Source organism: Cuculus canorus, chromosome 7 (genome assembly GCF_017976375.1).
Source record: "Cuculus canorus isolate bCucCan1 chromosome 7, bCucCan1.pri, whole genome shotgun sequence".
In the NCBI taxonomy this organism is placed as follows: domain Eukaryota; kingdom Metazoa; phylum Chordata; class Aves; order Cuculiformes; family Cuculidae; genus Cuculus; species Cuculus canorus.
The window spans coordinates 35,724,694-35,743,385 of NC_071407.1; the positions used below are offsets into that span (position 1 = coordinate 35,724,694).

General features: G+C 44.9%; 2 protein-coding genes across 5 annotated transcripts in view; both read left to right on the forward strand.

Annotated features, from left to right (window-relative positions):
- The window catches only part of MCU (mitochondrial calcium uniporter), a 97,815-nt gene extending 95,228 nt beyond the window's left edge, over window positions 1–2,587 (forward strand). The window contains exon 8 of one of the 2 annotated variants that reach the window (XM_054071228.1): window positions 733–2,587. In XM_054071228.1, the coding sequence (XP_053927203.1) occupies window positions 733–849 (117 nt within the window). In that variant the 3' untranslated portion in view covers window positions 850–2,587. Of the gene's footprint in view, window positions 1–728 lie in introns of both variants that reach the window. The other variant, XM_054071229.1, reaches the window with a different exon arrangement.
- A 138-nt stretch (window positions 2,588–2,725) lies between these two features.
- The window catches only part of OIT3 (oncoprotein induced transcript 3), a 31,235-nt gene continuing 15,268 nt past the window's right edge, over window positions 2,726–18,692 (forward strand). Inside the window, exons 1-4 of one of the 3 annotated variants that reach the window (XM_054071227.1) lie at window positions 2,726–4,543; window positions 11,869–12,243; window positions 12,729–12,839; window positions 17,464–17,586. In XM_054071227.1, the coding sequence (XP_053927202.1) occupies window positions 12,000–12,243; window positions 12,729–12,839; window positions 17,464–17,586 (478 nt within the window). In that variant the 5' untranslated portion in view covers window positions 2,726–4,543; window positions 11,869–11,999. Of the gene's footprint in view, window positions 4,544–5,391; window positions 6,538–6,602; window positions 8,157–11,868; window positions 12,244–12,728; window positions 12,840–17,463; window positions 17,587–18,692 lie in introns of those variants that run through there. The other 2 variants (XM_054071226.1, XM_009566611.2) reach the window with 2 other exon arrangements.

The following is an 18,692-nucleotide window of genomic DNA, read 5'->3' on the forward strand; positions in this document are numbered from 1 at the left end:
ATGGGGACAGATTTCTCATATTCTGGAGACAGACACTTTTGGCAGACTGTCCACATTGTGTGATCTGTTCAACAAAGGAGCTGGGTCAAGATCTTTCCTCGTGTTTTTGAGAGCCTTTCTGCAGAAGGATGGCATGAGCAGGAAAACGGACCTACCACATTGTTTTTCACTGCTCTGTGTCATTCTCTGTTTATTCCCAGGCTCTGGGAATCACAGTGTAGGATATCCAGGGCAAGATGTGTTCTCCCCCTGCCTTGGCGAAGGAGCTGTGCAAGGAGTTGAGGAAGGTCAGGGCTCTCTTTGTTTCATGAGAAAACTGAGAAAAACTTCTCATCCCATGTTGAATGCAGATGCTCTTGGGTGACTGCATTTCCATGGAGGTTTTCATCTAGAATTGACTATTCCCACGAATCTAGTTGGGGAGTTTCTTGGATTTTTTTTTTTTAAAGAAAAGGTTCCAGTGAGTTTATGGGGATCAAATCCACCCTACCATATTCCTTTTAAGTGGCTGCATGTAGACAAGTTTGGAGAATTACAGAGCAATGTTGTGAAGTGCTGAGAATGGTTTTCCCATGTATGAGCCTGTGACTTTATCTTACTTTTTGAACACTTCTCTTCTGGACAGGGAGAACAAAGAAATGCAGGAAAGCTTTCCATTCTGTAAAGAGGAATGGTATGGGGAAGGTGTGTTGGGAGCTTATTCTTTATAACGTACCTCTTACTTTTAGGCAGAATTGGACCTCAAGAGGCTTCGAGACCCACTGCAGGTTCACCTGCCCATCCAGCAAATTGATGAAAAGGACTGATTGGCAAAGAAGCTCTGAACCCCGGCAACAAAAATGTTCATAGCTCTTGCCTTTTTAATTAAAGCATTGCAGGTGGAAGCTGGGAGGTGGTGTGGAGGTGGAGGGTTTTTACCTTTAATCAAGACAAAGGACTGTAGGGGGGAATCTCTTAAATCTGAAGATGGGACATTGTGGAATGTTTAGTTCTGAAAAGGACTTGGAAAATAGTCACACTTAAAAACTGTCTGAATGGCAATTATGTACAAATACAGAATTGGGGGGTCATTAAAAGAATGTAATGCTGGGGTGTAGGGCTGTCTTCTTCCAGCTTTGCAGGGTCTGCCTCTTGATAAGACACCAGCGGCCTGCTTAGCTTTTTAAATTTTCCTTTACCTGATTCAGATCTCTCTTTCTCTCTCAAAAAAAAGGAAAAAAAACCCCAAACACCAACAAAGAACCCAAGCCACCTGGAGCTATGGCTGGTGATCAGAACTTGCGCTCCACCGTCATTAACACGCACACTTCTGATCAGACCTGGTCTCTTTTGTAAAGTTACTACAAGACTACTTTCTACTGGAAAACCGTGAGCTTCCCCTTCCCAGCCCACCCCACGTGCTCCACTGACTTCCTCCTTTGCTTATTTGTAGCACAGATTGGTTGTAGCCAAGTGAGGGAAGGATCGAGTTTTCTTCTGGATATTTGATAATTGATTTTTTTGATTATTCCATAATAACTATATAAACTTTGCGTCCCAGTGCCCTTGAGCTCCTTCTAGAAATCAATGGCAGCATTGCATGAGAGGTTTTTCATATTCAGTCTTACGTGAGGGATGATTCCCCTCTTCCTGCCCCAAATCTGATAGCCACCTGGACTATGAAATCATAAAGGATTACGAAATTGTTGCAGAATCATAACTCCTGCTTAAATGGACGGTTTTGGAACACAGAATAATTGAACTTGATATTTGATTGCTTGTGTAACGGGATACAAGGTCTCATATGTGGTCAAAGCATTTTCCTTGCCCAGAGGCTTTTTGAAACCCGTGGGCTCTTAAGTGCCATACACAGAACTGTTTCAGTTCTTTAGCACTTTCCTGTACTTTAGCAGCTCTAAATGAACTTTGCACCCACAGATCAGAACTTCTTAGGAGTGGCTAATGACATCTCTTGTTCTTGTCTCAAAGAAATAGAGGAAGGAAAGTCGACCCATTGCCCTCTCTGTTAACCAAGGCTGGCTGAATTCTAAGCAGATAAAACATCTCTTCATTCAAAGCAAGTCAGTCTGTTTTAGCATCCTGCTGATAAATTCGGTGGGGACAGGATGGAGGTGGGAGAAGGGCACTAAGCTTTATATACAGACAAGCTGGCTACTTTTTTGGTGTTTCATTACTATTCCTCACTGTGTCATGAAAAGAGGATTCTGGGTTTTTTTTGAGAACTAGGTTTAAAAAAAAAAAAAAAGGAAAGAAAAAACTAAATCAGTACTAACTAGATGCCAGGTGCCTTGCAGATGTGGAAACACAGCTGGGTTGCTGCCTCTTCTCACTCAGTGGCATGTAGGACTGAATGGGTGCATGTTTCTAGGTGTTTTTTTTTTTTTACCCCTCCCCTTTTTCCTCTGTCTTTCAATTTAATTACATCGTGTGATTATTTTTTATCTGTTTTATCCTGTTTGTGTGGTGAGTTTTAAAGGGGGAGAAACCAAAATGAACACAATCCTGTAGCTGAATCCTTGCTGTGTTTCGGATGAGGGAGGGATCATGGAGAAAAGCCCTTCTTTAAAAAAAAAAAAAACCACAAAAACAAACCACAACTGAACATGTGTAAAATCCTGTATCATTTATGAAATATGTATAAAAGAGCAATGTACTTCTGGAACAATAAATAACTATTCAATTTTTGAATCAATGTTCTTGAATAACATTATTTTCCCCAGTTGAGAAGAGAATATTGTATGTATGGCAGCTGTCTCCTGAGATTCCTCCCATTTCTTTTTGTTTAGGTTGTTTCTTCTTGACCTTACTTCACTGAGGCCTGGTCGTGCAGCTAGGAGCTTTCCTGAAGAAGCTTGGATGGAGATCTCGCTGCCATGCCTAGCGGCGTAACACAGGGATCTCAGGAGCAATTGAGGTGGTGAGGTAGAGATGTTTGGTCACACAAAGATGCCTTTGTTTGACCAACATAGTAGCTCCTTGTGGAGGCTGACAAAATCTAGAGATGTGTGGCGGGTTGCAGGGTAAGAATATATATATATGTGCAATGCCTGGATACCTAAAACCTGCCAAGTGATCAGCATATTTCAAGATTGCCTTCAAACGCTGTTTCAGAGTTAAAATGAAGCTTTAAATTTCTCTGGGCCTTTGGCTGTGGTTTGATTTGTCATGATGACCTATAGTTTGTTCATTAACTTTGGGAATCAGCTGATTGCACTTTGTCCTGACTTGGTGGGGTGTTAGGATGAGACACTTGGTGCCAGAGGATTTTTTTTTTTTTTAATCATGTCCATAGACTGTAAAATGAATTTAAAAAAAACAACAGGACTCCATGATTGCCAGTTTTAAAACCAGCCTGCTGTCTCCTGTGTACTTTGAAGTCTGAGAGGAGGGGCTGGAAGCTGTTAGTTGTTGTGACCTACCTTTAATTGCTGTAGAAATTTAGTTCAGCAATGCTGACAAATCCCCTTCCCCCAAGCAGCCCTTGCTCTGCTGCTGTGTACAGATGAGCTGCTGCACTCCCCAGACAGGTTGCTTGGCACAGTTGCATGAGAAGTCATCCATTTTGCCATCCAGAAGATCTGAAGACTTCGGGATTGGGATGCCAGATATCTATTTAGAAAGCAAGAAAACGGTGTGAACCAGTTGTTCCTGCAGATGCTTTATTGTTGTTCTAGAGATAGTGTGGGGAAAAGGAGTAAAATAAGAGTCTACAATTGTACCCGGAAATGTATGGGCTGCTCAGTGGCCTATTAGTCTGTACCCCTGGGATGCTGTTGGCTCTCTCCTCTGCACCACTGCTGCATGCATGGGCTCAGTCGGAGGCTTTAGCTTTTCTTGCCTCTGACTGCTAACACTGAGGGGAAGGGCGATGTTCGTCTGCTCTCCCTGATAGGTGCTGTTGTGTATCTGGCAGTAGTTATTACCTGCCTCGCTTCTCAGCATGAAATAGGGTACTGTCCGACTGGCAGCACTTCGAGAGCAGGCAGCACCGCCTCAATCTTAACTTAACACTGCATTCTTAGACCCCACGAAGGACAAACAGCAGTGTGCATGGCAGTATTCAGAAGCTGCCTTTTCTACTATTTTTGTTATTGATTTGCGTAACTTCTCTTCCCTCCGTGTGAGGGAGCTTTCAAATAAACATATGTCATGTTCAAAACTGTCTGGAGAAAGGTGTTAGGTTTCCTTTTTGCCATACCTGCAAGGCTCTACACTGCAAAGCTCCTCAGGGAGGTGTTCATGGCTCTCTTTTCCTGAATAGCAAAGAAACACGTTTTCTTTTCCTCTGTAACCCTCCCTACCTGGCAGGCGCTGATCGTGATCACCTTGCTGCAAGTTCTTGCACTTCCACGTTGGCTCTAAGAGGGTTTACATGATGCTGTGAAGCTGCAGTTGGCTGTCAGACCTTGGCACTATGTCAGTCAAGCAAAGCTGGCCAAGTTGCCCTGAACTATTTCTTTAATCTCGCCTGTGGTAAATGAAGACTGTTTTCCTTTGTGCCACATTGTATGGCTCTACCTCCACATAGGAAGATTTTTATATTGTAAGTATTTTTCTACCTTTCTCAGGAGATTCTAATTATTCCCTTTTTCAAAAAGTAAGTTTTATTTCTAGGCTGACAGTGAACAGGTGAGACGTAAAATACAAGAATGGAAATTACACTTAGAGTGTATCTAAACCCTGAAGTATGGGAGAAGCTGATGTTAATGCTGCATCGTTGTGATTCTTCACCACTGACTAGTTTTGTAGTTGTACGTATGCTGTCTATGCCTGAATTCCTCCATTTAGAACTTGAGGATACACTGGTTTCTGTACAACCTGTGGAAAAACACACTCAAAACATCAAGTTCTGTATCACAGGACTCCACTAAAGGAAAGGAAATAAGTGCTACTCATATATACTTGTCTGATTTTAATGGGGTCTTGATGTTTTACTTTCGGTGACTTTGCTCATACTTCACCAAACTCATGTTCACTACCTGATCTCAACAGCCCTTCCCATGGGCACGGTGTCCTGGGACAAGTTGTTTACAGCACCAAGGCTAAAACCTTGACACGTGTGCAATCTGTCTTGGCAGCCTGTCAAGGCTTATTGTGAACATACATCCTCAAATCAATCGCAGACAGGGATCCTGTGTCGGGTTCTCCTCTCTCTCAGCGGCAGGAACTGCTGATTAGCTCTTCCGCCTGCTCCTTCCAGGCAGGCTGCAGGAGCCACTCCTGCACCAGGAGCTGTTCTCCACACACCTTGCTTATATCAAACATTAGTGTGTCTCGAGAGGTGGCTCTGGCTGAGACAAGGCCAGCTTCAGCAAACACCAAAACATCTTTATTTATTAGTCCATTACAAATAACGTGAGGCTTCCCAGTCTAGCCAGTGCTTTGGAGAAGCTGAATTCTTTGTGTGAGGGTAGTAGAACCCTCCAAATCTCTGGCAGGGGTAAGAGTTGTGGTAGCCACTGTCAAAATTAGCATCCTTTTCTTGCATTCAGAATAGATGTACCCAGGCTAAGATAGTAGCAAGTTTAAAAGATCTCATTTCATGGGTACCAAAATAAAATCCCAGCACTCTATTTTAGTACTGTTTTAACAATCTTTTAATCCATGCTGATGTTTACATTCAAGAAATACTAACTTGATTCTGAATCTTCGTGCTTCTTGGGAAGTCGGGCTCACTCATCTTTGGGATGGGAAAGTGGAGGTCAGGAAACAAGAGATTTACCAGATCTGCCTAGAGGGTGCAGACCCTGCAGCACCTTGAGTATTCCACTAGAATTGTATCCTCTCTCCCAAAGGGTCTGTTTGCAGGAGGGTGTGTTGTTTGGGTTCCAACCACACTCTGAGGAATAAGTACTCCAGCTCCCAGAGGCATAGATTGCAGTAGTCTAATCTAGGCCGCCGTTGTTTGTGGGGAACTGGAGTGATGTATGTCACCCAAAAATAACTTGCGAAGCAAGAGAAATTGCTGATGGAAGAATTAACTCTGCTGTTGCTGCTTCTGGAAGACCAAGATGGAGACGTTTAGAGGCAGTGCACTGAGTCTTCTCTAGCTTAGCTTTAGACTGTTTCCTCGATGTTATGAACGAGATGTTATGGTAATTTGGGAGAGTGTCATCTCTGGGAATGCTGAGGCATCTCCTGCTTCAATCCATTTTGGAGAACTTGATAAGGCCTGTTAGTCACACCTTTGAGGCTCCAAACTGCTGTGATGTAGTTCATTTGCCAATCTTATTTGTCACTTACATGTAACTGTCAAAACGTTACTAGTGATGGGCCTAATATAACACCTACAAAGATAAAAGCAGTTGGTAATGAAATAGTTCAGAGAAATACACACATCTCTAACACAAATAGAAAATTCAATTCAAGCTTGTCAGTTTTATTTACCTGGGATCTTAAGTATGAATCAACCTCTCAATGAAAATGGCAAAATATAACATCCTATGACTCATATTATTCTCCGTTCAATTTTAGTTTCTCTTCTGGGAATTCACATAATCATCTTTCAAGGGTTAGCTGCCTTGCTGGCTTTTCCGAGTGAGTTTGTTCTCCTTTCCTGTTGAAAAAATTTTTCTGGTACCGCACAGAGTCAGAGAATTTTTTTTGGTGGTGGCAGTGACAGAAATGTCAGTAATTTATAAAGCTTCTGTTATTGCTCCCTAGAGTCATTCACCACTGGAAAGGACTCCTAGCAGGGTGCAGCGGAGCAGCGTATTGCATTTCACTGCCAGGGAACATCCAGACAGAGAGAGAGAACTTTCTGTGATGTGCAATCTCTGCAAAGCAGGCAAATACATGCAAACTCGATGTGAAAACAACAGAGCCATTTTTTCCTACTGGGATTAGAAACTAGCACATCAGCCTTGATGGTATTCCTTATGCCAGCCTGCTGCAGAAATGCAGGCTGCAAAGGAAATGGGAAATGCCTGCACTTGCTTGATTGTGCAGTTACCATAGGCTTAGCTTTACTCTCTGCTGATGGAAAGGTTTCTGCCTGCAGATAATTTCCTGGAGGAGAACTGTACAACTATTGTTCATAAGCAAGGAGAGACCTGTAAATTTCCATATGTACATATGTGTTGAAAAAAAAAAAAAGCTTTAAAGCTATAATAAAAGCTTCGGCTAACAGAATGAGAGGGAAGATCCCTTTCTGCTTTTTCATGTTGTCCTCGGCATCTCTCAATGCTTGGTTTGCTGTAGCAGAGAGCAGATTTCAGTATGCTACATCTTACCTATAACCAGAGCACATGGTTATGACCTGCAGCTCAATCTCATTTGATTTGAACTGGTAAGGCAAAGTTTCTCAATTTCTCAGTTTTGCATGGAAGTTAATTCTGTAATGTTTGGTTTCTTGATTGTTGGTTTGGTTTGTTTTAAAGACGGCAGTATGACTACCGTGGAAAACCATCTTTATTTGCCTTGTTCAATGAGCTCGCTGCAGTGGTCAGATTGTGTGACCAGGAGTGGAAAGGGTCTTTACGTAGCATTGGAACAGCTTATTTCCCTGTAGGACACCAGTCCTTTGCTTTGACTGATGTTCCCATTGTAGCTCTGCTCCAAGTACTCATCTGCAATCTTTGCTCGGAAGGATCAGTTCTCCTCCTTTGGCCACTATTTCCTGCACTTAAGGCTCTCTGGCTGGAGTTTTCTGCCTGTGGGGAGCCATGAAGTCGTATGATTTGTGAAAGGAGCACAGATAACATGCACCCATCTGTTCTTCTTTTCCATCCCTTCGGGATGTCCGGGTGTTCCCTGGTTAGAATTTGTCTCCAGATAAGATTGTGAAGGTGTCACTGTGGGGCAGTCAGGCCAGAAAACAATAGCGGGTTGAGTCCAAAAAACAAGATTGATCAGTAAGTACATCTCTGTTGTCAATAAGAGGCAGAGCTGCTCTGTAGAGGTCAAGGCTGGAGCAGTACCCCACATCCCTTCCGCTTCTTTCTCTGATAAACTTCAGAGAGTTGTCACTCTTGCTCCTCAGAAAGCTTGGAGTCAGAAGCTCCACTGAAACAAGGGCTACAAGAGCCACATTTTTCGCAAGGGCTTTCAAGCCTCTGTTACTTGAGTGGCAACTGTTCCTTGGCTGAGTGGGATGTTCCAGTACTTGATTTTCTCTGTCTGCTTTGTCATCCAGTTGCAGCCAGTGTATTCCATGGGTGAGTAAGTAGGCATTGCCTTCAAGCTTATTTCTGTTCACCATCTTTATGATTCGTGCTGAGCCTTAGTGTGCTTAGGTGAAAGACTGGAAGATGTGAGAAATACCCTTTTTCTTTGGAGGTGGGGGGGACTCATGGGAAAGCTGAAGAGGGGCTCTTTATCTTGGAGTGCAGTGATAGGACAAGAGGCTTTAAGCTGAAAGAGGGGAGATTTAAATTAGATATTGGGAAGATATTTTTTCCTGTGAGGGTGGTGAGTCACTGGCACCAGTTGCCCAGAGATGTCATGGCTGCCCCATCCCTGGGGCAAGGACAGGTTGGACAGGGCTTTGAGCAGCCTGGTCCAGTTGAAAGTGTCCCTGCCCATGGCAGGGTGCGTGGAACTGGATGATCTTTAAGGTCCCTTCCAATCCAAACCATTCTATGAGTCTATGAAATTCTTTCCAATTGGAAAGGTCTTTCTGTAACAGAGACAGGAGGCTCCTATACTGGGAGAATCTCTACTGCCAAGGCGTTATGGGATTTTCCTCTCCTTTTGAAGGAAAGACTCGATGAGTAGATATTATGCTACTTTTTCACTTGCTTCTTTGATAAATCTGAACTGAATTTAGTGTCATAATGCAGTGCTGCTCATTTTGTCAGTCAGTCGTGCCAGAGCAGAGACCTCCAGTTACACAACACACACGGGATTAATCTCCGCGGGATGGTGGGCTTATGAATGCTTGCTGGAGTCTGACTTGTCATCCAATATATAAGCTGGCATGTCAGCTCGAGAATTAATGATATCATCAAGATAACAAATCAAAAAGCTTTACTTCATGGCTGGTGCTGCTCAGGTCATGCAAGAAGCGTTGGGGAGGAAAATATTGAGCCAAGAAAAATGAAAATCAGAGGGAGTCAGAGACAGTTACATCTTGTGCAAAACCCCCATGCTTTTGTTGTTGGAGAGAGAGAAGAGAAGAGAGGTGACTGGTTGCTTCTATATTTTTGTGGAGCTTTTTCTTAAAATCTCAAATTAGTTTTTAGTAAACGGTGCTGCCAAAGATTGCTTAATATCTGCAGGGACATTGGCTGAGGGCAGCTCTGGCAGCCCAAGGGCAGCGGTGAGGGTCTGCAGTGTTCGAAAGAGCGCTGTCTGCTGTTTCTGCTTGTCTGCCTTCCTTTCACTGCTGCCTGAAGCTCTCAGAGAAATGAAAGAGGGGAGGATGTGCTACCCCATTCCTCTGAAATGTCACCTCCCAGTTCTCTCTGAGCTGCTGCATATTTACCTCAGTAAATTTTGTCTGTAAATTATCTTCTGAATGTTTAGGAGATAATGTGATCTCCCTAGATGAGTGTTTTCAGAGTCTGTCTACAAAGCATATTTCATAAAGTTAATTATCCTATATGAAAGCTAATGAAAGTGTGTGTATTTTTGGTGCTGCCCAGCTGGGAGGCTGACAGGGTATTCATCGCTTCCCCTCGTTTGGCTCTTAACAACACAAAAACCTTTTAATCATAGTGAGTGACTTACCCTAAGGCCATATCAAATGCCTAGAGGGAGCTCTTTTCGGCTATGTGCAAAGGCAGGACCTGTGTTTTCCTGTCCTGAGAAGTCAAGCAAGCTTTTGGACAATGGGATTTAATGCTGCTGCTGCTGTTTGTGGCCAAGGGAATAAAAGGAAAAAGGAAAGGCAGGTGCAATCAAGACCTCATGAGAGGTTGCCTGGTGAATCCCATCAGAGAGTCCTTGCAAAGCATCAGTTAAAACGTTAATTGCAAGATATGCAGCAGGAATGGTACATTTAAGGTGTACAGAAAGAAAGCAATCCATTTCAATTAGAGAGAGAGAGTCCATCAGAGAGTCCTCTGCTGCTCAGAAGTAGGGGTTGCTTGCGGTGGTAGTGAATCCACTCTGAGTATCTCATAAATTATTGCCCTAGAGATTCCCTTCCCAACCTGGATTTGTGTGCCCTGTGCCAGCCTGCAGCTCTGCAGCGCTCTCATGACTACAGCAGCTGCTCCTGCCTTTTATGCTGGATTCCAGGCCAAACAAAACATGTCTATGAGGATGGGGTGAGGATACTTGTCAAGAGAGGTTTTGTATTTGTGAGGAGGTACAAGGCAGCATGTTGGTGAGACAGATACTCTCAGAGGATGCAGCTAAATAAGGGTGACTTCAAGTCCATACTCTGAAGCACTTGTAGTTCCCATTTCAAAGTCAGTTAAGCAAACCAAACTAGTGAACCAAGAAGGTTTGCCTGAGTCTAGAGCACTCCAATAGCAACAATATCATGTCTTCCTCCACCCAAATTGCATCACCCTATTGTTTAAAGAAAACAAAACACAGAGCGCTGTTTTAGAACTTCAGAAGTCATGTGGTGTGGAAAGTAGAGGATATTCCAGTCCAAGATGCATTTCATCAGAATGATTGGTTTTATTAGCCTAATTCTAGTAAATGGTAATCAATTTTCCTTACTCAAGATAGTATTAATTCATTTTGCCTAATAGGGAATAGCTTGTCACGGTTAAGTGGTTCTTAATCAAGTATTAAATGTAAGTGAAAAATGAAACCTCTGGACTTTAAGCTAGGAAGCTGCCAAATCAGGGTTAATTAGGACAGGACTGAGAGTGTAATGGACTCTTCAATTTTTCTTTTTTTTTTTCCTCCCTATGGCATTCTTATGTTTTAATTGTTTGCAGAAGGTTCAGAAAGGCTGTTGAAAAAGGACATGCTCCTTAAGCACTGCACAAACAGACATGCACATACCAGGAGGTCCATATGTTTATGTCTTGCCCTCACAAACACCTCATTTACAAGCATCTGATCTCCTGTGGCTTGCAAGGACTGTGTAGACAGCTGAACGTTCATGATTCAGATCTCTATTCTCTCTAGGTTTTAAGATCTCTTTCTCCTGCTGCTCTCGTGCTGCTCTGAATGTAGGCACTTGGTTAGAGACAGCCTGCTGGGCTGTTGATCACCTTCATTATGACCTGGAAGAGCGGTTCTTTTATTTAGCTGTTTAAAATTGGGCCTTGAAATGAGTAGGTCCTGATAAATTATGCTTAGAGATAACTTATAATAATAATAATAGAAATGGATTGTTTTCTTTCTGTACACCTTAAATGTACCATTCCTGTTGCAATTAACGTTTTAACTGATGCTTTGCAAGGTGTTCTCTGCTTTGTGGCTATGGCTCAGCTGTGATGGCTGATATGGGATGTGGATGGATTTTTAGAGACCCTGCATAACCTGTTGGAAGTCTGGTCCTCTTCTCCAAGGCATGTGGGAGAGATACCAGTGACTTCAGGAGGGGCAACAGGTACTCCTGTAGCATTTGGCCAAAGGGTGGATGTCCTAGACTTGATCCAGTCCCCTCCGGACAATTTTCTATACCAAATCACTCCCTGGTCCTCAGGTTTATTTGTATTATTTTCCCCTGTTGTACTATACAGCACCTAAACTGCAAGTCAGACTGTTGCATAATGTTTTAAGGGCTCTGATAATTTACTTTTTCTTCCAAGACATCTAAGCTGAGCTGTGAGAATTTTCCATAAGGCAATTACTTAGCTGGTACTTAACTGTTTCTCCCAGGGGATCTCTATCTATCACAATGATTCTGTTAAGTCAAGAATAGGAAAATAAATTATTTTGCATTCCTTGCAATTCTCAGTCAACAACTTGATGTGATATCTGCCAGATGTTCTCTCTGTCTCTTGCTGTGTGTCTCAGCCCTGGACCCCTGCTCTGCCTACATCAGCCTGAACGAGCCCTGGAGGAACACAGATCATCAGATAAACGGCTCCCACGGCCAGCCGACATGTGACAGTCAAATTGATGGGGAGTGGTATCGCTTCACCGGCATGGCTGGCGATGCTATGCCTACCTTCTGCATCCCAGAGAACCACTGTGGCACCCATGCTCCCATCTGGCTGAATGGCAGCCACCCACGGGAGTCGGATGGCATTGTCCCACGCCAAGCCTGTGCCAGCTTCAATGGCAACTGCTGCCTTTGGAATACCACGATTGACGTCAAGGCATGCCCGGGCGGGTACTATGTGTACCACTTAACCAAGCCTAGTGTTTGTTTCCACGCGTACTGTGGGCGTAAGTAACTGCTGAGATCGCTTTTCTGCAACCCTTTCATCCCTGTGTGGCGGGAGGGACAGTGAGCATCCCTATACCTGGGAGAGGTAGTAGCTGGTTTCTGCCTTTCTCACCCAGAGGCAGGTCAGGCAGTAAAGCGCAGGCGGTGGCCTGTCTGTAAGAGATCAAATAGACCGTTTCACCTCAGTGAATTCTAGCCATTGCTCAGCTAGCGGAGATCTTCTGTAGCTGACCTGGCCGCAGTGATTTAATGCTCTCTGTGGGCCCTGTGGTTTGTCTTGGCATACTACCAAAGCCAAAATTTGCATCTCTTACAGTAATTAAACTAGATTGTTTCTCATCAGCTTCAGTGGTTCAGCTTTGCTAACGTGGGTTAGGTCTACAACTGATGGACTAGACGTAGGGCATGAAAGTGATGGTACAAATACTGCATTTTTGGTGCATGCTCGGTGGTTTGTGCTAACAGCATTCTTGTCGTGCCCTAGATTTTTATGATATCTGTGATGTAGTGGATTGCCAGGGCTCCTGCCTGGACACCAGTGACTGCACATGTTCCCCGGGGACAACACTGGGACCTGATGGACAAACATGTCTTGGTAAGGATGGAAATAATTTGTGACAATTACTGATGCTTTTTGTTCCATTTGTTTTGTTGCTTGCGTCTTAATCTGTTGTCTTACAAAGCAGTATGAAAAAGATAAAGTATCCTGAGAGGAGTTTTTTCCCCCCTTGCTGCCCAGATCAGGGTTTTTATTCTGTAAATGGTTCCTGATCTCTCCTGCAGGGTGAGATACAACATCCCATGCCCGAATACGTTCTGGTGCCCCTGGAGCTACTCATGTACTGAGCTAGATTTGCTTTCTGCATGGTCCGGTTGCTGAAGACGGCAGTTTCGCTGTCAGTAGCAGACTCTCTTTGCAAGTTCACGGTACGGCCTCGTTGGTATTCAGGAGCAGCTGTGCTGTCTGTCATTAGACATTTCCTCTCGCTCAGTTGAATGCCTCTTTCCTCCAAGAAGAGTTTCACTGGCTGGTGTAGGGCTGTGCATTAAGCTTCACCACGCTTCCTGCCCTTGGAGGGCATCATCCAGGGCCTGGGGTTTGAGGAGAGCCGAAGGATTGCAGGTCATAGGTCAGCCTCCGTGGTTCTGGGCAGCATGACAGGATGGCATTCGGGGGGATGGCACTTGGTGGCTGCCCTGGCAGAGACCAGCATGACAAAGAGGGAGGTGGAGGGCTGTGAGTGACAGCACAGCAGTCGATTTGGCTTCAAGGATTTGTGAGGGCATTCGCATGAACTTCTGAGGGGAGAACAGCTGTGTTTGTGTACATGGTGCTAGGGGGTGAGTTCCTGGTCTGTGAGGTCTTTAGGAAGATCACCTGTGGGACAATAAGGGGCCAGGAAGGCACAGGGCTGTTCGGGACCTGCACAGCCACACTGATGGACTGGAAGAGGTGATGTGGAGGAAGGAAGGGGTACTAATGTTTGGGAGAAGTGGGGTCTCCTGTTTGTCATCGAGGCTTGATTTGGTGTAGAAGTTGAGAGCAGAGTTGGTCCAGCAGGCTGCGTGGCAGACAAGTTCTTCCGTACAGACTATAGCTTGACAAAGCACGTGTGGGTGGTTTCTTTCTTCATAATCCTACCTCTGTGGGCATCCTGGTAGGGCCACTGTTGTTACAGTCTGTGGGGAGAGCAGCTTGTCCTTGCCGCAGATTTACACTTGCTCACACCGATTCTACAGAAAGGTTTTGCTTAAGCTGTTCCACATCTCTGCAGCGGAGTGGCTGACTTAGCGCTCTCAGTTAATTAAAAGCATCTATTGGCTGCTTCTCCTCCAAACTTCCAGTCACACAAATGCCCTTGACAAGCAGCAGCACTCGATAAATGTGTGGCGGGCTCACAGGAAAGGACTTCCTGGAGCAGGGAGGCGTGCAGCATTCCTGAGCCTGTCTGCATGTGCTGCAGCTGCCTTCATCCCCCCATGGCCAGGCTGTGCAGGAATTGTGCGCTGCTGCTTCCCTTCAAGATGACCAGATGGCACAACATCTCAGCTTTATTAATGACACTGGTTTAGCTGCTTCTAACTGCAGCCTCTCTTATTGTATTGTATCTTTCTAATTGCTTTCTGTTGTGCTGAGTAATTGTGTGACTGTGTATCTGAAAGCAAACATGCCAGCCTTCCAGCGACACCAGACAGATCTGTATCAGCCTTTCAGAGATGGAGAATATTCTTTCTTTCCCAGCTCACCCTGAGAGAGGGGCTGAAGATGCTGCAGCCATGCTAAACAGCTCTGTGTGTGAACCTTCCTGTGCTAGGCTGGCTTCTCTTCAGTACATTACATGCTTTAAATTCCAGAGTAGAACTGCTGATCTTAAGTTATATTTTCATTTGCAGGCTTACTTAGGGGTTAGATTAGGTCTTAGACTTTGTTGTGGATCCACGACTTGGTGCCTTGCCTTTGACAGCTTGAGTACCTGTATCTATGTTGGACTAAGCCACAGTTAAAAGGAGTTCAGCACTCTCCCAACCTGGTCTTGGGAAAACCAGTCTGTGTCCCAGAAGTGCTGTCACTGATGCAGAGAGCAGGGACAGATCTGCTGTACTGCAGAGTTTGGAGGACCAGCCAGGTGAATTGCTGAGTAACGGCCCTCGACCAAGCCAGGCTCTAGGACCTTCTGAAACAGCATCTCTTTGCCTTTGCCAGAGGCACTTTCTCTCTTCACCCGCTGCTTTTAAGCAGTTTTAGTTTTATTGTTAGAAGGGGAAGCATGTCTCAACAGAGAAATGTCTGTATATGTCTCCTTGACATGCTCCCTGCCTCACAAAGCAGGATACCAGCCATTATTTTGGCTAAAAATATTCAATTTGCATCCCTTGTGAAAGGAGGCAACACCACTAGCTGCAAGCTGTGGGTACTGTGTGTGTATGTGACCACTTATACTGAAAAGAGCTCATCTCTGACCTGTCTCTTAGATTGAAATTTTTCTTTTTTCTTGTTTTTAAGTTTATGACGTTTAGTAAATGGTAAATGGTAACATTTTAGTAAATGATGACTTTGCTGGAGCACCTCCCATACGAGGACAGGCTGAGAGAGTTGGGATTGTTCAGCCTGGAGAAGAGCAGGCTCTGAGGAGACCTTACAGTGACCTTCCAGTACCTGAAGGGGCTACGAGAAAGCTGAGGAGGGGCTGTTTACAAAGGCTTATGGTGATAGGACGAGGGGCAATGGGTATAAACTGGAGAGGGGCAGATTTAGATTGGACATAAGGAGGAATTTCTTCACTATGAGGGTGGTGAGGCCCTGTCCCAGGTTGCCCAGGGAAGCTGTGGCTGCCCCATCCCTGGAGGTGTTCCAGGCCAGGTTGGATGGGCCTCGGGCACCTGATCCAGTGGGAGGTGTCCCTGCCCATGGCAGGGGGGTTGGAACTAGATGATCTTTAAGATCCCTTTCAACCCAAAATATTCTATGATTCCACGATTCCAAGCTGTTTTGGTGAAATCCCATGCGAGCCTTGATTGATAACCCGAGCATTCTGGCCTGTCTAAGAGAGATCGTTGGTTTTGTGGCTCAGCAATAGCAATGACCGTCCCTTCCTCTCTGTTGGATTCACTTTTTGCACACAGAGATTAAATAAGGTTGAAGAATGAGAATCTTGGAGAACAAAGTACCTTTCAAAAAAAATAAAAGACAGACAGACATAGAGGAACTTTAGCCTTTAAACCAAGGAAAATTAAGAGGAGTTTCCAGAGCTTTACCGAGAGATTCAAAAGCGTCTGCAGTGCCTTTTCCCCAGTAAATGCACTCAGCATCCTGGAAGGCTCTAAATTAGAGCAGGATGCAGCCAGCACAGAAATGTGACACAGGCACTATTCATGGGTAAATTGCTTTAGATTATAAAAACACAGTCCAAGCCTGTTACAAGGTTATTCTGCAACCTTATCCAGAGTCCACTCCAGAAAGTGTGGGATGCTTTTTCTTCTGAGCTGGAAAGGAAGGTGCCAGAGCTCTGTGGAGGGCTGCAGGGGAACAGAGCAGAGCACAGGGTACTAAGGAGCTGAATCCTCTGCAAGTGTAGCTCAGAGCTGAATTCTTCATCTCATCTTTAGTACAGAGTGTCTAAGCAGTTAATGGTCGTGGTGGTGTGGGTGGCATCAGTGGCTGTGTTAGGTCTCACCGTGGTGAGTTGATGTTGCTGTTCTGCAAGAACACCTAAGCTTTCCAGGACAGGGCACAGCTGGAGCCGGGGCCAGAAGTCGAAATCATGACATTTCTCGTGACATAGTGTTCTTGGGGAAGCTTCATGGGATTCATTAAAATGTTTTTGTTTTGTTTCAGCTTTGTTTGTATGTTTACAGCTGCTTTTCATTCTTCTGTCTTTCTTTTGAAAAAAAGAGTTGAATCATTTAAAACTCCCGCACAATAGTGGACCACGTGTATCAGTAGCAGGTGTGATACAGAAATAGGTGGGGTGTATTGTTGCCTGATCCTGGTGTTCACCTAGTTTTACCATGCAGTAAAGTCACATTAACTTAATGTATATGTCTTTGTGAGTGGAACGGGGAATAATTTAGGATGAGAAGATAACAGAAAACATGAGCTCCCTCAGCATGTGGAATCAGGTTCGAAGTTTCCCAGTGGGACTGTGTCCATCTTCACTCTGAAATCATAGAATCATAGAATCCCTAGGGTGGAAAAGACCTTTGAGATCATCAAGCCTGTCCACTCCTAAACCCTGTCCCTAAGTACTTCATCTCCCCATCTTTTATTTTAACTCCTTGCCGGGATGGGGACTCAGCCACCTCCCTGGGCAGACGGTTCCAGTGCCCGAGAACCCTTTGGATGAAGAAATTTTTCCTGAAGTCCAGTCTGAAGCTCCCCTGACACAGCTTGAGGCCATTTCCTCTCATCTTCTCACCTTGGTCAAAGAGACCAACGGCCACCTCTCTACAACCTCCTTTCAGGGATTTATAGACAGCGATATGACTGCTGTATGCATGCTCTTTTACCCCCAGGCCTGCTTTGCTCCCGAGTTGGACACAGCACAGCAAAACACTCTGCTGCTGTCAGTAGACAGTGGTCCTTAGCATTTTACTCGTCTCTGCTGCCCTGATCCAGGTCGTGAGGCCTGGAAAGCCAGTCCTTGGTCTGACAAGCTCTCCTGTATAGCAGCCCCTTTTACCAGCTATGGGGCACCTTCTGACAGTGTGTGTTTTTGCAGATGAAAATGAATGTGAGCAGAACAATGGCGGCTGCAGCGAATTTTGTGTTAACCTGAAGAACTCCTACCGCTGTGAGTGTGGGATTGGGCGCACACTGGGACGTGATGGAAAAACCTGTGAAGGTGAGGTTTCAGCTGTCGCGATCTGCTGGAAATGACAGGAATCATTCCCTTTCCCTTGCAGCAGTAGTTCTCTGTTGGCTCCTTGCATCTGGGATTAAATGTCACTCATCACTTCTGTGCTTGCCAGTGGGGTTGTTACTAAAATATCCTGCTAATCAAGCAGAGAGGAGTCTCCTTGTTGCTCTCCCTGCCTTGTTCGTTTCTCTTAGGGTTTGCTTGTATTTGTCACCATGGAGAGAGAGGCAGCAGTGGGCAGCAGTGGAGCTGGAAGACTGCTTGTCCAGACAGAACTGGTTCTTGCTGGAGCTGCTGGTATTTTGCTCTGGAGATTTGTACAGTAGTCGTGCAGGGGCAGATCGGTTTTTCACAGCTAGCATTAGGTATGCGGTAGTGTCACGACTGTGAGAATCACTTAGCTGCCCAGGATAGAGATTGAGGAGTGGTGATACCAATCTGTAAAGAGAAGACGGATTTGAGATTAGGGCTGTATTCTGACTGTTTGCTTTTTGTGAGTAGTTAGTTGGGGGCTCTGCTGTGTGCAGCTGCTGCAGTTACTTCCTAGTGGTGGCACAGCCAAGATGAAAACCTTTGATGAGTTTAGACTGGTAGCTCAGCTCAGGGGCTTAAAGACCAAATTGTAGGTTTGATCTGCTGTGACTACCAATGTACAAACTTCTTAGAGCAGAAATAGGAAAATGCATTAAAAATTGATTTGTGCCTGAGGTTTTCTGTGGTTAGCTGAGAAGAGCACCGTGGCCCCTTGCGGGCAGAGCTGCCTGGGTGGGTGTTCACAGACACCGTCGGGTTTCAGACAAGAATAGCAGCTGCAGAGGTGCCTCAGTTTTGAGCTACTTGATTGCCAGAACTGACTGTATCTGCAGCCTGTGCACGGCCTTATATTAGCTGCTGTGTGGTAGACGTCTGTGGTGCAGAGAGAGGGATTGCCGTTGTATTTTTAGGCTGAACTCCACCCTTTCTTATGGTGCACTGATAGATGGCTCCAAGCTGCAGTCTTAGTCCCCGTTTTTCACCTCTAAGGTACCAAAGCATGTTTCATCTCACTTCTGTGACAAGCTCCTCTCTGCGCTCTGTTAAAGAAACATCAC